The sequence below is a fragment of the Lissotriton vulgaris genome, unplaced genomic scaffold, assembly GCF_964263255.1.
Source record: "Lissotriton vulgaris unplaced genomic scaffold, aLisVul1.2 SCAFFOLD_1625, whole genome shotgun sequence".
In the NCBI taxonomy this organism is placed as follows: Eukaryota; Metazoa; Chordata; class Amphibia; order Caudata; family Salamandridae; genus Lissotriton; species Lissotriton vulgaris.
This window is the reverse complement of record NW_028249901.1, coordinates 137,465-150,043: the sequence shown is the minus strand read 5'-3', so window position 1 is coordinate 150,043 and position 12,579 is coordinate 137,465. Positions and strand designations below refer to the sequence as shown.

General features: G+C 46.5%; 1 protein-coding gene across 1 annotated transcript in view; it reads left to right on the top strand.

Moving 5' to 3' along the window:
- Positions 1 to 12,579, top strand: part of CUNHXorf38 (chromosome unknown CXorf38 homolog) — a 156,973-nt gene that overhangs the window by 77,726 nt on the left and 66,668 nt on the right. The window contains exon 4 of the mRNA XM_086950436.1: positions 1,296 to 1,445. Coding sequence (XP_086806562.1) covers positions 1,296 to 1,445 — 150 coding nt within the window. The remainder of the gene's footprint in view (positions 1 to 1,295; positions 1,446 to 12,579) is intronic.

Genomic DNA, 12,579 nt, shown 5'->3' with positions numbered 1-12,579 from the left:
ATTACCACCTGGTGGTGGGTACGATGGGAAAGGACCCGCTCCTTTTGATTAATGTATATGCCCCAACTGTAGTCTCTGCTGAATTCTTCCCTGGCATAGCGGCACACATAGCACGATTAGACATTGACAATATACTAATGGGGGGACTTCAATCTCACCCTGGACCCCGCTATGGACACGACGCGGACAGGACAGACCACTAAACCCCACGCAGTTCGGACACTCACCTCTCTATTGCAGTCTATTTTTCTTAAAGACCCCTGGAGGGTGCATCACCCTGCGGCGCAGGATTACTCATTTTATTCTTCCCCACACAGCTCGTGGTCACGAATAAACCATTGTATCTCTCTCTCTCCACCTTCTGCTAGCTGTGACCACAGTTGATTATCAGCCACGTACACTATCAGCTCACTCAACTGTACTACTGACATTAACCATATCCAATGTTACACAACCCTATGTGTACTGGCGATTTCCCTGGGAGGAGTTATTAGATCAGGTTTTTAGTAATGAGGTCTGGGAATCCATAATTGAGTATTTCCAATTCAACGAAGGAACAGTGGAGCGGCAATCCACGCTCAGGGAGGCGTTCAAAGTATACATCAAGGAAGTGTGTATTGCTAAACAGGCGGGAGTGCTGCGGTGCGTAGGTAGGGAGCTTGAGACAGTAGGGGGAAACTGGGATATAGACAGCCGTGCAAGGACAGCAGATCCCCCTGGACGTTACATGAACGATCTGCGCTTCTGACAGAATTTCAGGAACTAGCAGTGCGGGAGGTAAACTACATGGGCAAGTGTCATGTTTAATATGTGGCATGTTTAAGTGTTTAAGAACAGTTCCATATACTAAGGATTCAGTCATTGCAATGTTGACCAATATTTGCTTAATGGATGCAGGAGTATATGTTAAAACATGTCACTTCACTTTCTAGACAATTTACCAGCTACAAAAGCTTTTATAATATGCTTGATGGCAAAGGAGTGATTCTGTTTTAGTTCTTTGGATTATCATGTTTTTTATGTCCTGCAAGTCAATGGCACTCCTGTTATTGACCCTATTGGGATTTAGACCGGTTGCCTCTTGTTTACATGCTAGTAGTGTCTGAAGCAGCTTTAACATGCTGTTATTTCACCATCCACAAGTGTGCACTTCATGCTATTCACGATTGTCAGCTTTTTCAGTCCATTTGGTTAGACTGAACTGAGAAAAAACTAGAGCACCTTTAAACAAGATACTCAATAATTCAGTATTACTTTATATACAGCAAGGCCATACTGTATTTCTGTCTTTTTAGGTGATAAAGGGTCGGAATGAGTTGATGCACTCTTCAGAAATGAAGGTTTCCTCCGAGTGGTTGGAAGATTTTGGGAAGCAAATACAAAATGTCATCAGTGAACTCCGTGATGTTCCAGATATCAAGGCAATAGGTACAAGAATAGATAAGGTACACCTTGGAAATTACTGTGCACAAAGCTGGTTTTAAACATGTGTTGATGTACATGTGTTTGATTTTTTTTGACCGAGATTTGGTATGGAAGCTGTGTGGCCTAGTATTCTTATGCAGAAATCTATAATGTCTTCATTGTAATTTCACTGAACAAATTCTGTTAATTGAGTATCAAAGGACTGGTAGAACCCAGTAGTCAAAATGTAGTGTTTTTTTTTAAATAACATGATGGTGTTTCCAAATGAGTTAATTTGCATCGTTATTGAGAGACAGCATAAGTAAACTACACAATTCAGTGAAAAAATAAGGAACTGGGGAACTTTCTTGAAGAAAAATGTTATTAATAATCATAATTCTATGTAAAATTCTATGACTTTTGGAGCTTGAGGGAGTTGAACCCTTCCCCACCTTGTCCCATGGCTCCCAAGCCTTTGTTTCACAGCTCTTGCTATGATCGTTCAACAGATAACAGCCGCTAACAGGCTGTTAGATATTGAATATTCACAGCATTAGCTATGAAGGGAGGCTAAAGTGAGCTCCTCTTTCTCCCAGGGCTCAACTAAACTGCCTTTCCTCGTTCAGCCGAGCCAGGAATACCCAGGAGCTGAGCAGCATTCCCTCCCCCTCCTGCCTAGACAGCTGTGACACTGTGGGCAACGGGGGCGTGTGGGATATCCTGTATGCCTTGCTGCACACTTTCCCCTGTCCAATCCATGTATTTTGGAGAGGGAGAGACCAGAAAGAGTCATAGGTTGTCTATTAGGACATTATAATGTTGAGAGCAGCAGGCTTAAACCAGTTTGTATAAGTTACTGCTGCTCCATTATCTTCAATTGAGCTCTCAACATTCCAATCTTTTAATACTCAGTTAATGTCATTACAGTACCCTCATCAGAAGTAGGAACAGTTCTTCTCACAATTATAGAATGTATAACACTGGCTACTAGATAGTACGCAATCTTAAACTCATCTTTCCCTCTGCTGCCTCAGAGTGTGATTAATGCACTGTTATTAGCAACAACAGCAGCTTAGGTGTTAATTGTGTAACATGCAGATAAAGACCAGTGAAAAAGACACATCACAGCCTCTGACTTAATCTATTTTGCATCTTGGGTTTGTGTTCGTTTTGCCACATCTGCTGTACTGTATTGCTCTCTAACAAACTTAGTGAAGCAGGCAACAATGTTTTTTGATTATTTTAAATAAAAAGAGTGAAACTTACTTCAATGTTAATGTTATATGTATTCATTATTATCTTTCAAACACATTTATGTTTAATGTTCCTAGTAAATGCACTTAGACAAAGCAGATTCTCATTTTGCATATGATATACATACATATACTGAGAGACCAACTTTGTGAATGGTGTGGAAAACTTACAATAATGCACACCAACATGGAACTATGGGGAATACAAAATGGTTTACATTTTGGGAAAAATACATATTTTATTTTATTTCTCTGCATGTCAGACTTGCATAGTAAAAAGCAGATCCAGCACACTACTATTAGCCACTCGTCATTTTCATCCTAAAAACTAGAAATTTACCAATAATAAATTTATCATTATTTTCTATACAGTTTATTGTTATTTCCTTTCAGATTCCACTGGCAAATCTACGTCTAGCTGTTGCAAACAAATTAAATTCCTAAATTGGTCGTCATCCCTGCTATGCCACATGATGATATTTAAGTAACATTTTCACACTTTTTCTATGTTTAAAGCTGCATGTAATGATTTGAGCCTCCTATTTTCTAGAACTTTGGTTCCATAAATAGGAGGTACAAATTCGGAAGCTTCCATTATAACCTCTCTTTAAATGTAAGACATGTGTCATTACATTTAGTCCAGCCATAGGAATTCTTTAGGTATACTGTGTCGTGACTTGAGTTAATGGACTCTCAGATGAAAAATTATGGCAAAAGTAGTGCACGTTTTCCTATAAATTGATATCTGACCAACTTTAAATTTAGTAATATCAGTATTTATTTTATTGTCATCTGCTCTACACCTTTGTAGCATGAGTATAACAAGTTTTGAACTCTGTCTTTAAAGTAAAGCAGATAGCACTTCGGCTCTACATTCATTCTGCTTGAATGGAAACAATTAACACATTCATGATTCCATGAGTAGCTTATTCCAAAGAATTCATTAATTGGAATTCCTTCATTTTCTAGTACGTTCAGCTTTATTATTAGAAAATGCTGAGCATCCTGTTGCGCATTCAAACAGAAGTGTGAAACACCAGTACAGTGGTCAACAAAGTCATGTAGAGCTGTAGTTGAAGAACACACATGCTTTTGAGCCTGTATTGAATGGAATACTATTGTCAGACCTTGGCACAAATCTTTGACCTTGTTTTGTTTAATATTTCAACTACTCGAGGAAAGTGGAATAAAACATTGACAACTACATTACAGTAACAAGAAACACCTGAACTGTTTGAAAATTGAAAACCTACCACATCCTTCATTTATTTACTTTTCATTCATTTTGAAAGGCCTTTAGACTATTTACTTACTGCTGGAGCCTTTCCATTATCATAAAGGTTTACTAATATACACTTTCTATAAATTCCACATTTTTCACAATGGACTTAGGCCCAGATGAAAAACGTACTGCTCTCTCAAACGATTGTATACTTTTGCACATGACGTGTCAGCATTCACTTTGCTGTTGTCAAACTGAAGAAGGTACAACCCTGATAGTGACCTAACCCATCATAAAGCGACATAAGACATCCCTTCTTTGAATACTGTTTGAAATATATTTATCATAGCTGCATCCATATTTCATCCATGAGATGTGTGAATGGTGACAGCCTAGGCCAAGCACAGAGGAAACTGTTGTCTTCTGACATATAGTTCCTTTACCAAGAGGAACCTAGCAATGCACATGACATTTTTGTTGCCGTCTTCAATATGGTCAAATGTATTCAAACTATTCTCGTACTCTGCTTTATTGGGATATGTGATGAAATCTAGCACATTCCCCATTCCTCTATTGACTAAACCCTCCTTGAACTTTAGATTTTGCCTCAAAATTATTCTGCAGTTTTTAAAGAGGTTCAGAGTCTTTTCTAAACCAACAGTATGTGAAGCTGTTTTCTCAAGTGATTCCAGTTTCTTTACTACTGTTTGATGTAGTGGTACGTTTAAACTTTGATTTTCAATATTATCTATACTACTAAGATTAACAATTTCCTGTTTTCCAATTAAAGCATTTCTGAGTCAAACTATGCTCACTCATGCAATGTTGGCTTGAGGCACACAATCTGATTGCAACATTTCAGAAGATATGTCATTACAGGAGAAGGAGGCTCATTGTGTGGAAAGAGAGTACTTACCAGGCTACTAGAGAGAGTTTTCTTTACTTCTTTTCTGATTATTCCTATTCTCATGTCTTTTTTTCCACAACAAAGTTTATTGTTGATAGACACAAAAGGCCCTGGTGACACCAGGGCAGCAAACTGTATACGTATCATGGTGATGGTAAAGATGTCAACTTTTACAATATACAACTGTCGAAACAAGGAATATGCAAAAGACTAAATTAAACGCATATAAACATTATATACTAGAAACATCCGTGTCACAAAGTCCATATGTATATTATCGTACAAAGTCACCAATCGTAACATGTGAGTTAAATAACAATTGTTGTATTGTATTGTATTGTATTGTATATAGATTTGTTAAGCGCGATTGCTGCCCAAGGGCGTCCAATATGAATACCACACATTTGATCTTTATGGCAGATCTTCATTGCGTAACGCAGGGGGGATAGGTTCAAGATACAGACCCTGATAATCAGCCCACAGCTTCCATATCTTCGGTTGTTCTGGGGACGTCCCCGTGCTTTACAAATTGGTATTACTAACCCCATGGAAAAATCAAGGCCCCATTTCCAGACCCCTACAGATGGCGATGCAGTCGCCTTCCGAACCTTAGCAATGTCACTCTTAGCGAGAGTAAGCCCCAGGAATAGCAGATGTCTTTTGTATCTGTTACCTCCAATGCCCTCCGTAACGTGAAGCATAGTTAGAAGCGGTAACTGTGGAATGTTCCTATTCTTTTGACTTTTAATGTCTTGCCATACTCCATGTCTGCAGCCTATCTCTTTTTTGGTTAACTCTGCCTACTGGAAATCTAACCATATGTTACCATTGCTAATACTTCCAAAGGATTTTTTTCCCTCACAAAGCAGTTCATTAAAAACTGGTTGACTTTTCACAGGTGTCAACTGTAGAAGGTCACCAAAAACGACGATGTGTTTACCACCAAAGAGAACGCCATAGTCAGTGCTCAGAACCTCTTGCATCCTTAGATGAATGAAAGCCTCCTTAAGTTTGACACCAAGCTGCCCTCATCAATAATTAGGACCTTCTTTTTTTTCAGAACCATTGAGACTTCATGACAAGCATCCCCAGATAACTTCAAGTACTCCAGGTTGTTGTTATGTTCCACAGGCAACATTAGTAGAAAATGCAATGTGATTCCTTTAATATTGTGAGTAGCTAATCCAGTAGGCGCGGTAACAACACATGAAAAGTTACAATTTGTGTTTCTGTGAACAAACGCAGTTAGCTCTTTAATCAAAAAACTTTTGCCAGTGTCTGCCTGACCACTAACATGCAGAAGGGTAGGCTTCAATGTTGTACATGAACATTTAGACTTATCGTGTAAAAATGCATCCTCCATTGATTTAGTTATTTGCTAAAACCTACTAGCTGTTCTTCATTAAGCTAAGCTACTAAATGTTTCTGAATCAATGCTCTTGGTTCTCACTTGGCCCATAACATTTTTCACCCCATTCATTGCTATGGCTGCCTCATTTCCAATGATAGGCTGGCCAAGCGGATCTTGACTATCCGTGACTGAGCTCTGGCTCCCTTGTGAACTGTCCTTTGCAACCTCTGCTGCAATTGTTTCCTCTTGTTGAATTTGATCATATTATCTTTAGCTGCATTGAAAGCATGTTGTTTGCAATCATGTTCACCTAATGATTAAATCTCGGAACGCCATGATTTAAAAAGTTGCAAACGAGAACTATTTTTGTGGGGTTTAATTTGAGTTTTATACCAAATAAAATATAACTTATCTCTGGTGTTCTTTATGAATTTTAATGGATTTTATAATGTTAGTAACAATGTTGTAATATTCGTCCAGTTTAGTTTTGGGGAATGGACTTTTAAGTGGAGTGTGGTACAATATAGTGGCGAATAGTGTTTTAAAGTGTACTGTGGTTCAGTATATTGTGGTATAGTGCGGTGGAATAAAGTGGAATAAGTATAGTGAAGTAGCTTATACTGAAATGGCATATACTGGAGTCGCATACAGTGGAGTAGCTTACAGTGAACCTGGATACACTAGAGTGGGGTATATTGGAGTGGCATACAGTGTAGTCGTGTACAGTACCATGGTAAACAGTGGGTTAGCATACACTAGAGTGTGGTAAAGTGGATTTATGTCGGGGGCGCTAGAGGGCGCACTGCGGAATGGCCGCACTGTCGTGAGGCTCCCGCTGCCCGGAGCTATTATCCGCCTAGGTATCCTGGTTACCATCGCTGCGCCCTGAACTGACCCCACGGATCGGTTGGGATATCGGCTGTCCACCCACGGTCCAACTCCTGAGCCATTCGAAGGTTGCTGGCCGAAGTTATGTGGATCCCAAGTTTCTCCGACTCGTGCTCTGGAGGTCTGATGCCATCTTGCCCGGCGTCACTGTTCATGCCAGTCCGGGGCTCTGCACGTGGGGTGTAGGCCTAGCTCCGCCCTTCTCCACCAGGCCTGTTCGCTGGTCGGGCGAGACGCTTGGCTCTTCCTTGTTGTCGGACTCGTCTATCGGCTATCCCATCTGCCTGCCCAGATACCAGTGCTTACGGAGGCGCAACGGATCTTCTTCTTGGATTCTGAGAGTTTGCCCCCTTGGGCTGGAAGTGAAGACGGCCATTTCTCGTCGTTGGGAGTGGCGGGGCGTGCTGGCCTGCTCGTGCCCCCACGATTCGAGCTGCTTTCTACTTGGCCGGTTCCCTTGTCCGATCTCTATCCTGACTCCTAGTTGCCTCGATCCCCTGCTGCACCACCATCATGGGGAAGCCGGACACTAAACAGTCCAAATTGTCCTTTGACTCTGGAGGGGCTCGGCGTGGGACGCGTTTGCTCCAGGAAGCTGGGACTTCGCGGTCCCCCCCCCCGAATGTCGCTGAGAGTGTCCCGCACCCGCCACCACCGGACTTTTCCCAAATGATGCAGGAGATGAGGCAGGGGTTCGCCACTATAGTGGACAAAGTGGACAAGATATCGTCGCGCATGGATGCGGTCGTTCAGAAATTGGACGTGCATGAGGAGCGCTTGACGGCGGCGGAACAGCGCATTTCGGACCATGATGACACGGCGGCCACCCATACCACCCAACTGGCGAGAATGGACAATATCTTGCGAGTCATTGCCGCTAAGAACGAAGAGTTGGAAGCGAGGAGTAGGCGCAACAACGTGCGCATCGTAGGTGTCCCGGAGTCCACGAATGTGGGCAAAATGGAGACTTATGTGGAGAGGCTACTGGTGGGCGCCATTGGGACAGAAGTTTTCTCGTCCCAGTTCATTGTTGAGAGAGCGCATCGGACATTGGGGCCTCGTCCGGCCTCTGGGGCTGCACCGCGTCCCATCATAGCGCGCCTCTTGAATTATCGTGATCGAGACGCTGCTCTTCAGGCCGCCCGCACTAACAGGGCTCTCTCCTTCGAAGGGGTGTCTTTCACCATGTACCCCGACTTCACACCGATGGTGCAGGACCAGCGTCGGAAGTTCTTGGGGGTGAAAAAGAAGCTTCGGGACCTCCAGGTGGACTACGCCTTGCTTTATCCGGCTAAACTTAGAGTGACGCACCAGGCTAAACAACATTTCTTCACCAACCCACAGCATGCTGAGGACTTTGCGAAGCGCCTCCAGCGCGAGCGAGCTGCTGCGGATCGGGGTGCCGATCGAGATCCGGAGGGTAAACATTCGGCGGCTGAGGAGGAGGTCGCCTGATTCTGGTGACTTTGGACCTTGATCTTCTTCCCGGTTTTTGGAGTACTGTGGACATGTATCTTTTGTATTGAGTCCTGCTGTTTTCCTTCTCCGTATTTGCGGCCTGGCTATCGTACGTTTTTGTTTTTTGCTGCTGCGTGGGTCATGTCTGTGTTTTGCTGAATGAGTGCGTTTTGCTACTTATTTTTGAGGGGTCGGTATGGCACCGCAGGATGGTGATATTTGGTGTTGCGCTCTGGGCACCCACCCCCCCGCGCTGTGCCTGGGGCCGCCTGATACCTGTTGGCGCGGACACTGGCGTGGCGTGAGGGAGTGGCGTCGTGCACCTCTGGAAGGTTCCCCGGAGGGTGTGCCCCATGTTTACCTTTTGTTTGGATTCTAGTCCTCTGTTGGTTGACTGGATGTGTGTTGCGGGACGGGGGGGGGGAGGGGGGATATGCGTGGCCTGATAGTTGGGGTGGTGTCAGGTGGGTGGATGGGGTGGGAATGAAGCTGTCCATGTCTGTTTGCCTGGGACTTCTGGTTCGCTATGGGAGCTGCCGCTGTTGTTTGAGTGCACGGAAATGTTGTGGCGCCCGCTATCCAGGCTGTTCCACTTTTCTATCTGGCGGGACTGGTCCTGGGGGCCGTGTTCCCGTCCATTTTGGGCCCGAGTGCAGCGGCCGCCATTTTAGGCTGCCACGTGACGGGCCGCACTCTGCAAGCGTAGCATGTGTGCGAGTTGTGGGCTGTGTGGGATGGCTTGGCGGCGTGCGGCGCGCAGTCTGTCCTGAGTGCTTGCTGCATGGATGGGTTGGTTGGGGGGGGGCTGTTGTGTTCTTGTTTGGTTGGTTCGGAGATGACTGGGAAATGTGTGGAGTGTATGTGGGGGTCTGTCCGTGCCCTGGGGCGTGGACATATTCTTGGCTGTTGCTGGTAGTTGGATACCCTATATTTGTGTATAGGGTCCCGTGGGGCCCTGAATCTGTGTGATGTCGACTGCTGTAGTAGACCAGATTTCGATTTTGTCCTGGAATGTACGGGGCCTTAATGATGCCAGGAAGTGTCGTAGTGTGATCCAGTATTTGGACAGGCATGCTATTCATGTTGCTCTTCTCCAGGAGACGCATCTGCGCCCCGCTCCCTCCCCCACTTTTGGCGGGAGGTGGGCTGCGGCCAGGGGGTTTGCTTCCTATTCTTCTTATGCTCGTGGGGTTGTCATCCTTGTAAAAAGATCGCTCTCATTTCAGGAACTTGGATCTGTGGGGGACCCTGAGGGGCGCTATGTGCTGCTGTGGGGACGGCTTGGGCAGAACACTGTACTGTTTGTTAATTGCTATGCTCCTAATGTTGATACGCCAATCTTTTTTGTCACTCTGTGGGGTCATGTCCTTGCTGTGGATGCTACTGACATTGTGTGGGGGGGCGACTTTAATTTTGCATTTCAGGCCCAGTTGGATAGATCGGAGGGCAGCCCTCAGTACAATGTACAGGCTAGAGAAGTGTTGCGGGGGATTGTGGAGGAGGCTGGGATGGTTGACAGCTGGAGGTACACCCACCCTGCCACCAAGGAGGGCACTCACTACACCACACATGCTCGCTCATGGGCGAGACTGGACTATGTGTTTCTCTCTAGAGGTTTGATGGCTGGCCTAAGGGAGGTTACACATCTGGCTCGGACGTACTCTGATCACTGTCCGGTGAAGGTTGCTTTATCCGTTCCCGGGCTGCATAGGCCGCGCCCGCCTTGGCGTTTGTTTCCGACTGCTTTGCTTGACCCGGTGTTCAAGGAGGAACTTGGTGAGGAGGTGGAGGCGTTCTTCCCTAGGAACAAGGGCTCTGTGGACAGCATTGAGGTCATTTGGGAGGCATTCAAGGTTACGATCCGGGGTGTCACTATTTCTAAAAGTTGTGGAGTACTCCGTCTGATTGTTCGGGCCCTCGAGAGCTTGGAGGCTGATTTGCGAGACTTGGAGCGCAGGATGCAGGTCGATCCGGACCCCGCCCTTCAGGCGCAGTTCCGCACTAAGCTCTCCGAGTACGAGGAGGAGGCTGCTCGAGAGGCTAAGCATAGGGGGAAATACTGGACGTCGAGGCGATACTGCGAGGGGGAGCGACCCGGTAAGGTCCTCGCCGCCCTTACTAGACATCCAAGGCATGGGTCGGACGTATTGGAATTGGTGTCTCCGGATGGCACTCGCTGTCGAGACACTTCGGAGATTCAGCGCACTTTTATTGATCACTATGCACACCTTTACACGACGCAGCAGACGGGAGAGACTCGATACGGCGGCTTCCTCGATGAGTTAGCGCTTTGTTGGTTATCGGATGGACATCGGGAGTTCTTAGGCAGGCCCCTAGAGGTAGAGGAGGTCAGGAATGCCATCATGTCTCTTTCTAATGGGAAGGCCGCCGGGCTGGATGGCCTTCCTGCTGAATTTTATAAGTGTTATGTGGACATCATGGCCCCTGTGCTCCGTGAGGTGTTTGAGGAGTCTCTGGAGGAGGGACGTCTACCGGGCTCCATGCGGGAGGTCGCCATTACGTCGCTGCTCAAGCCGGGTAAGGATCCGCTGGATGTGGGCTCCTACAGGCCCCTCTCATTGCTCAACTGCGATGTTAAAATTCTCGCGAAGGTCTTGGCGGTGAGACTAGCCGAACTCATGCCCGTTATCGTGTTGCCTGATCAGTCGGGATTCGTGCCCGGCCGTGCTACCTCTCACAATCTTCGCACTTTGTTTTCGCTTGTGTCGACCATTGATCCCACTGTCCCGGTTGCCGCTATCTTTCTTGATGCCACTAAGGCGTTTGACTCTGTTGAGTGGGGCTACCTTATTGATGTTCTCTGTCGGATGGGTTTCCCCAGGATTTTCATCTCTTGGGTTAAGCTTTTATATACTGATCCGATGGCGAGGGTAGTAGTGAATGGGGTGCTATCCCCCTCGTTCCCTCTTACGAGAGGGACCCGACAGGGTTGCCCCCTCTCACCCCTCTTGTTTGCTATCGCCATTGAGCCGCTAGCCTGTAGGATTCGTCAGTTTCATCAGCAGAGCGCCTTTAATTGTCTTCAGCGACAGGTCGGCATTTCTTTATACGCCGATGATATCACACTCTATGTCAAGGACCCTGAGAACAACCTTAATTCGCTCCTGCGTGAGCTGGTCGCTTTTGGAGGTGTCTCCGGGGTTCATATCAACTGGCGGAAATCTCAATTTTTCCCCCTCACTGCTGCGGTGGCCAGGTTTCCCCTTGACTATCCTCTGGAATGGTGTGACTCGGAGTTGCGATATCTTGGTATTGTCATATCTTTGGACAGGGAAGACGCGGTTCGGCTTAACTATGGTGTGGCCATTACTAAACTGGCGGATGATGTCACCAGGTGGATGTCTTTACCTCTCTCCATGGCCGGTAGGGCGTCTCTTATTAAGATGGTCGTTCTGCCCCGCTTTCTTTATCTCTTTCAAAACCTCCCATATCATCCTGGTGCTTATTTCTTTCGTAGACTTCGCTCCGAGCTCCTGCGGTTGTTCTGGGGGGGCAAGCAGCCACGGGTGGCCTGGGCCACCCTTACGTTGCCCTATGCTGATGGCGGTTTCGACGTCCCTGACTTTGAACTTTATTATCTCAGCGCTCAGGCGCATTATGCTTATCACTGGATGCGCCCCACGCCGTTCATGCCCCAGATTGCTGCTGAGCATTGGGTCGCCCACCCGCTCCCTCTTGAGGGGATGGTTTTGGGCAAGGTGTCCGATGTGGAAACGCCCCGCACGACGGTGACGTGCACGGTGGATGCTTGGAAGCGGGTGGCTCATTTGCTCGGCGTTTCCTTTCTCTACTCGCCGGCCTTGCCTCTGTCTTATCATCCGGATTTGTCGCTGTTGTTGGAGACGGGTTTTCAGCGAATGTGCAAGCGGCTGGGTATTCTCACGTGGGGCGACTTGTTCCATGAAGGTGCCTTCCGTACACAGGCTCATTTCTTCGGTGCGGCTGCTTGCTCCCCTCTAGACCTGTTCTACTTTGTCCGCCTGCGGCAGGGCATGCGTGCTCTGCTTCCAGACTACCCTTCGGAGCCTGGGGTTACCCTCCCCCTCCACGTGCTGTTGGTCTCAGATGGGCGACA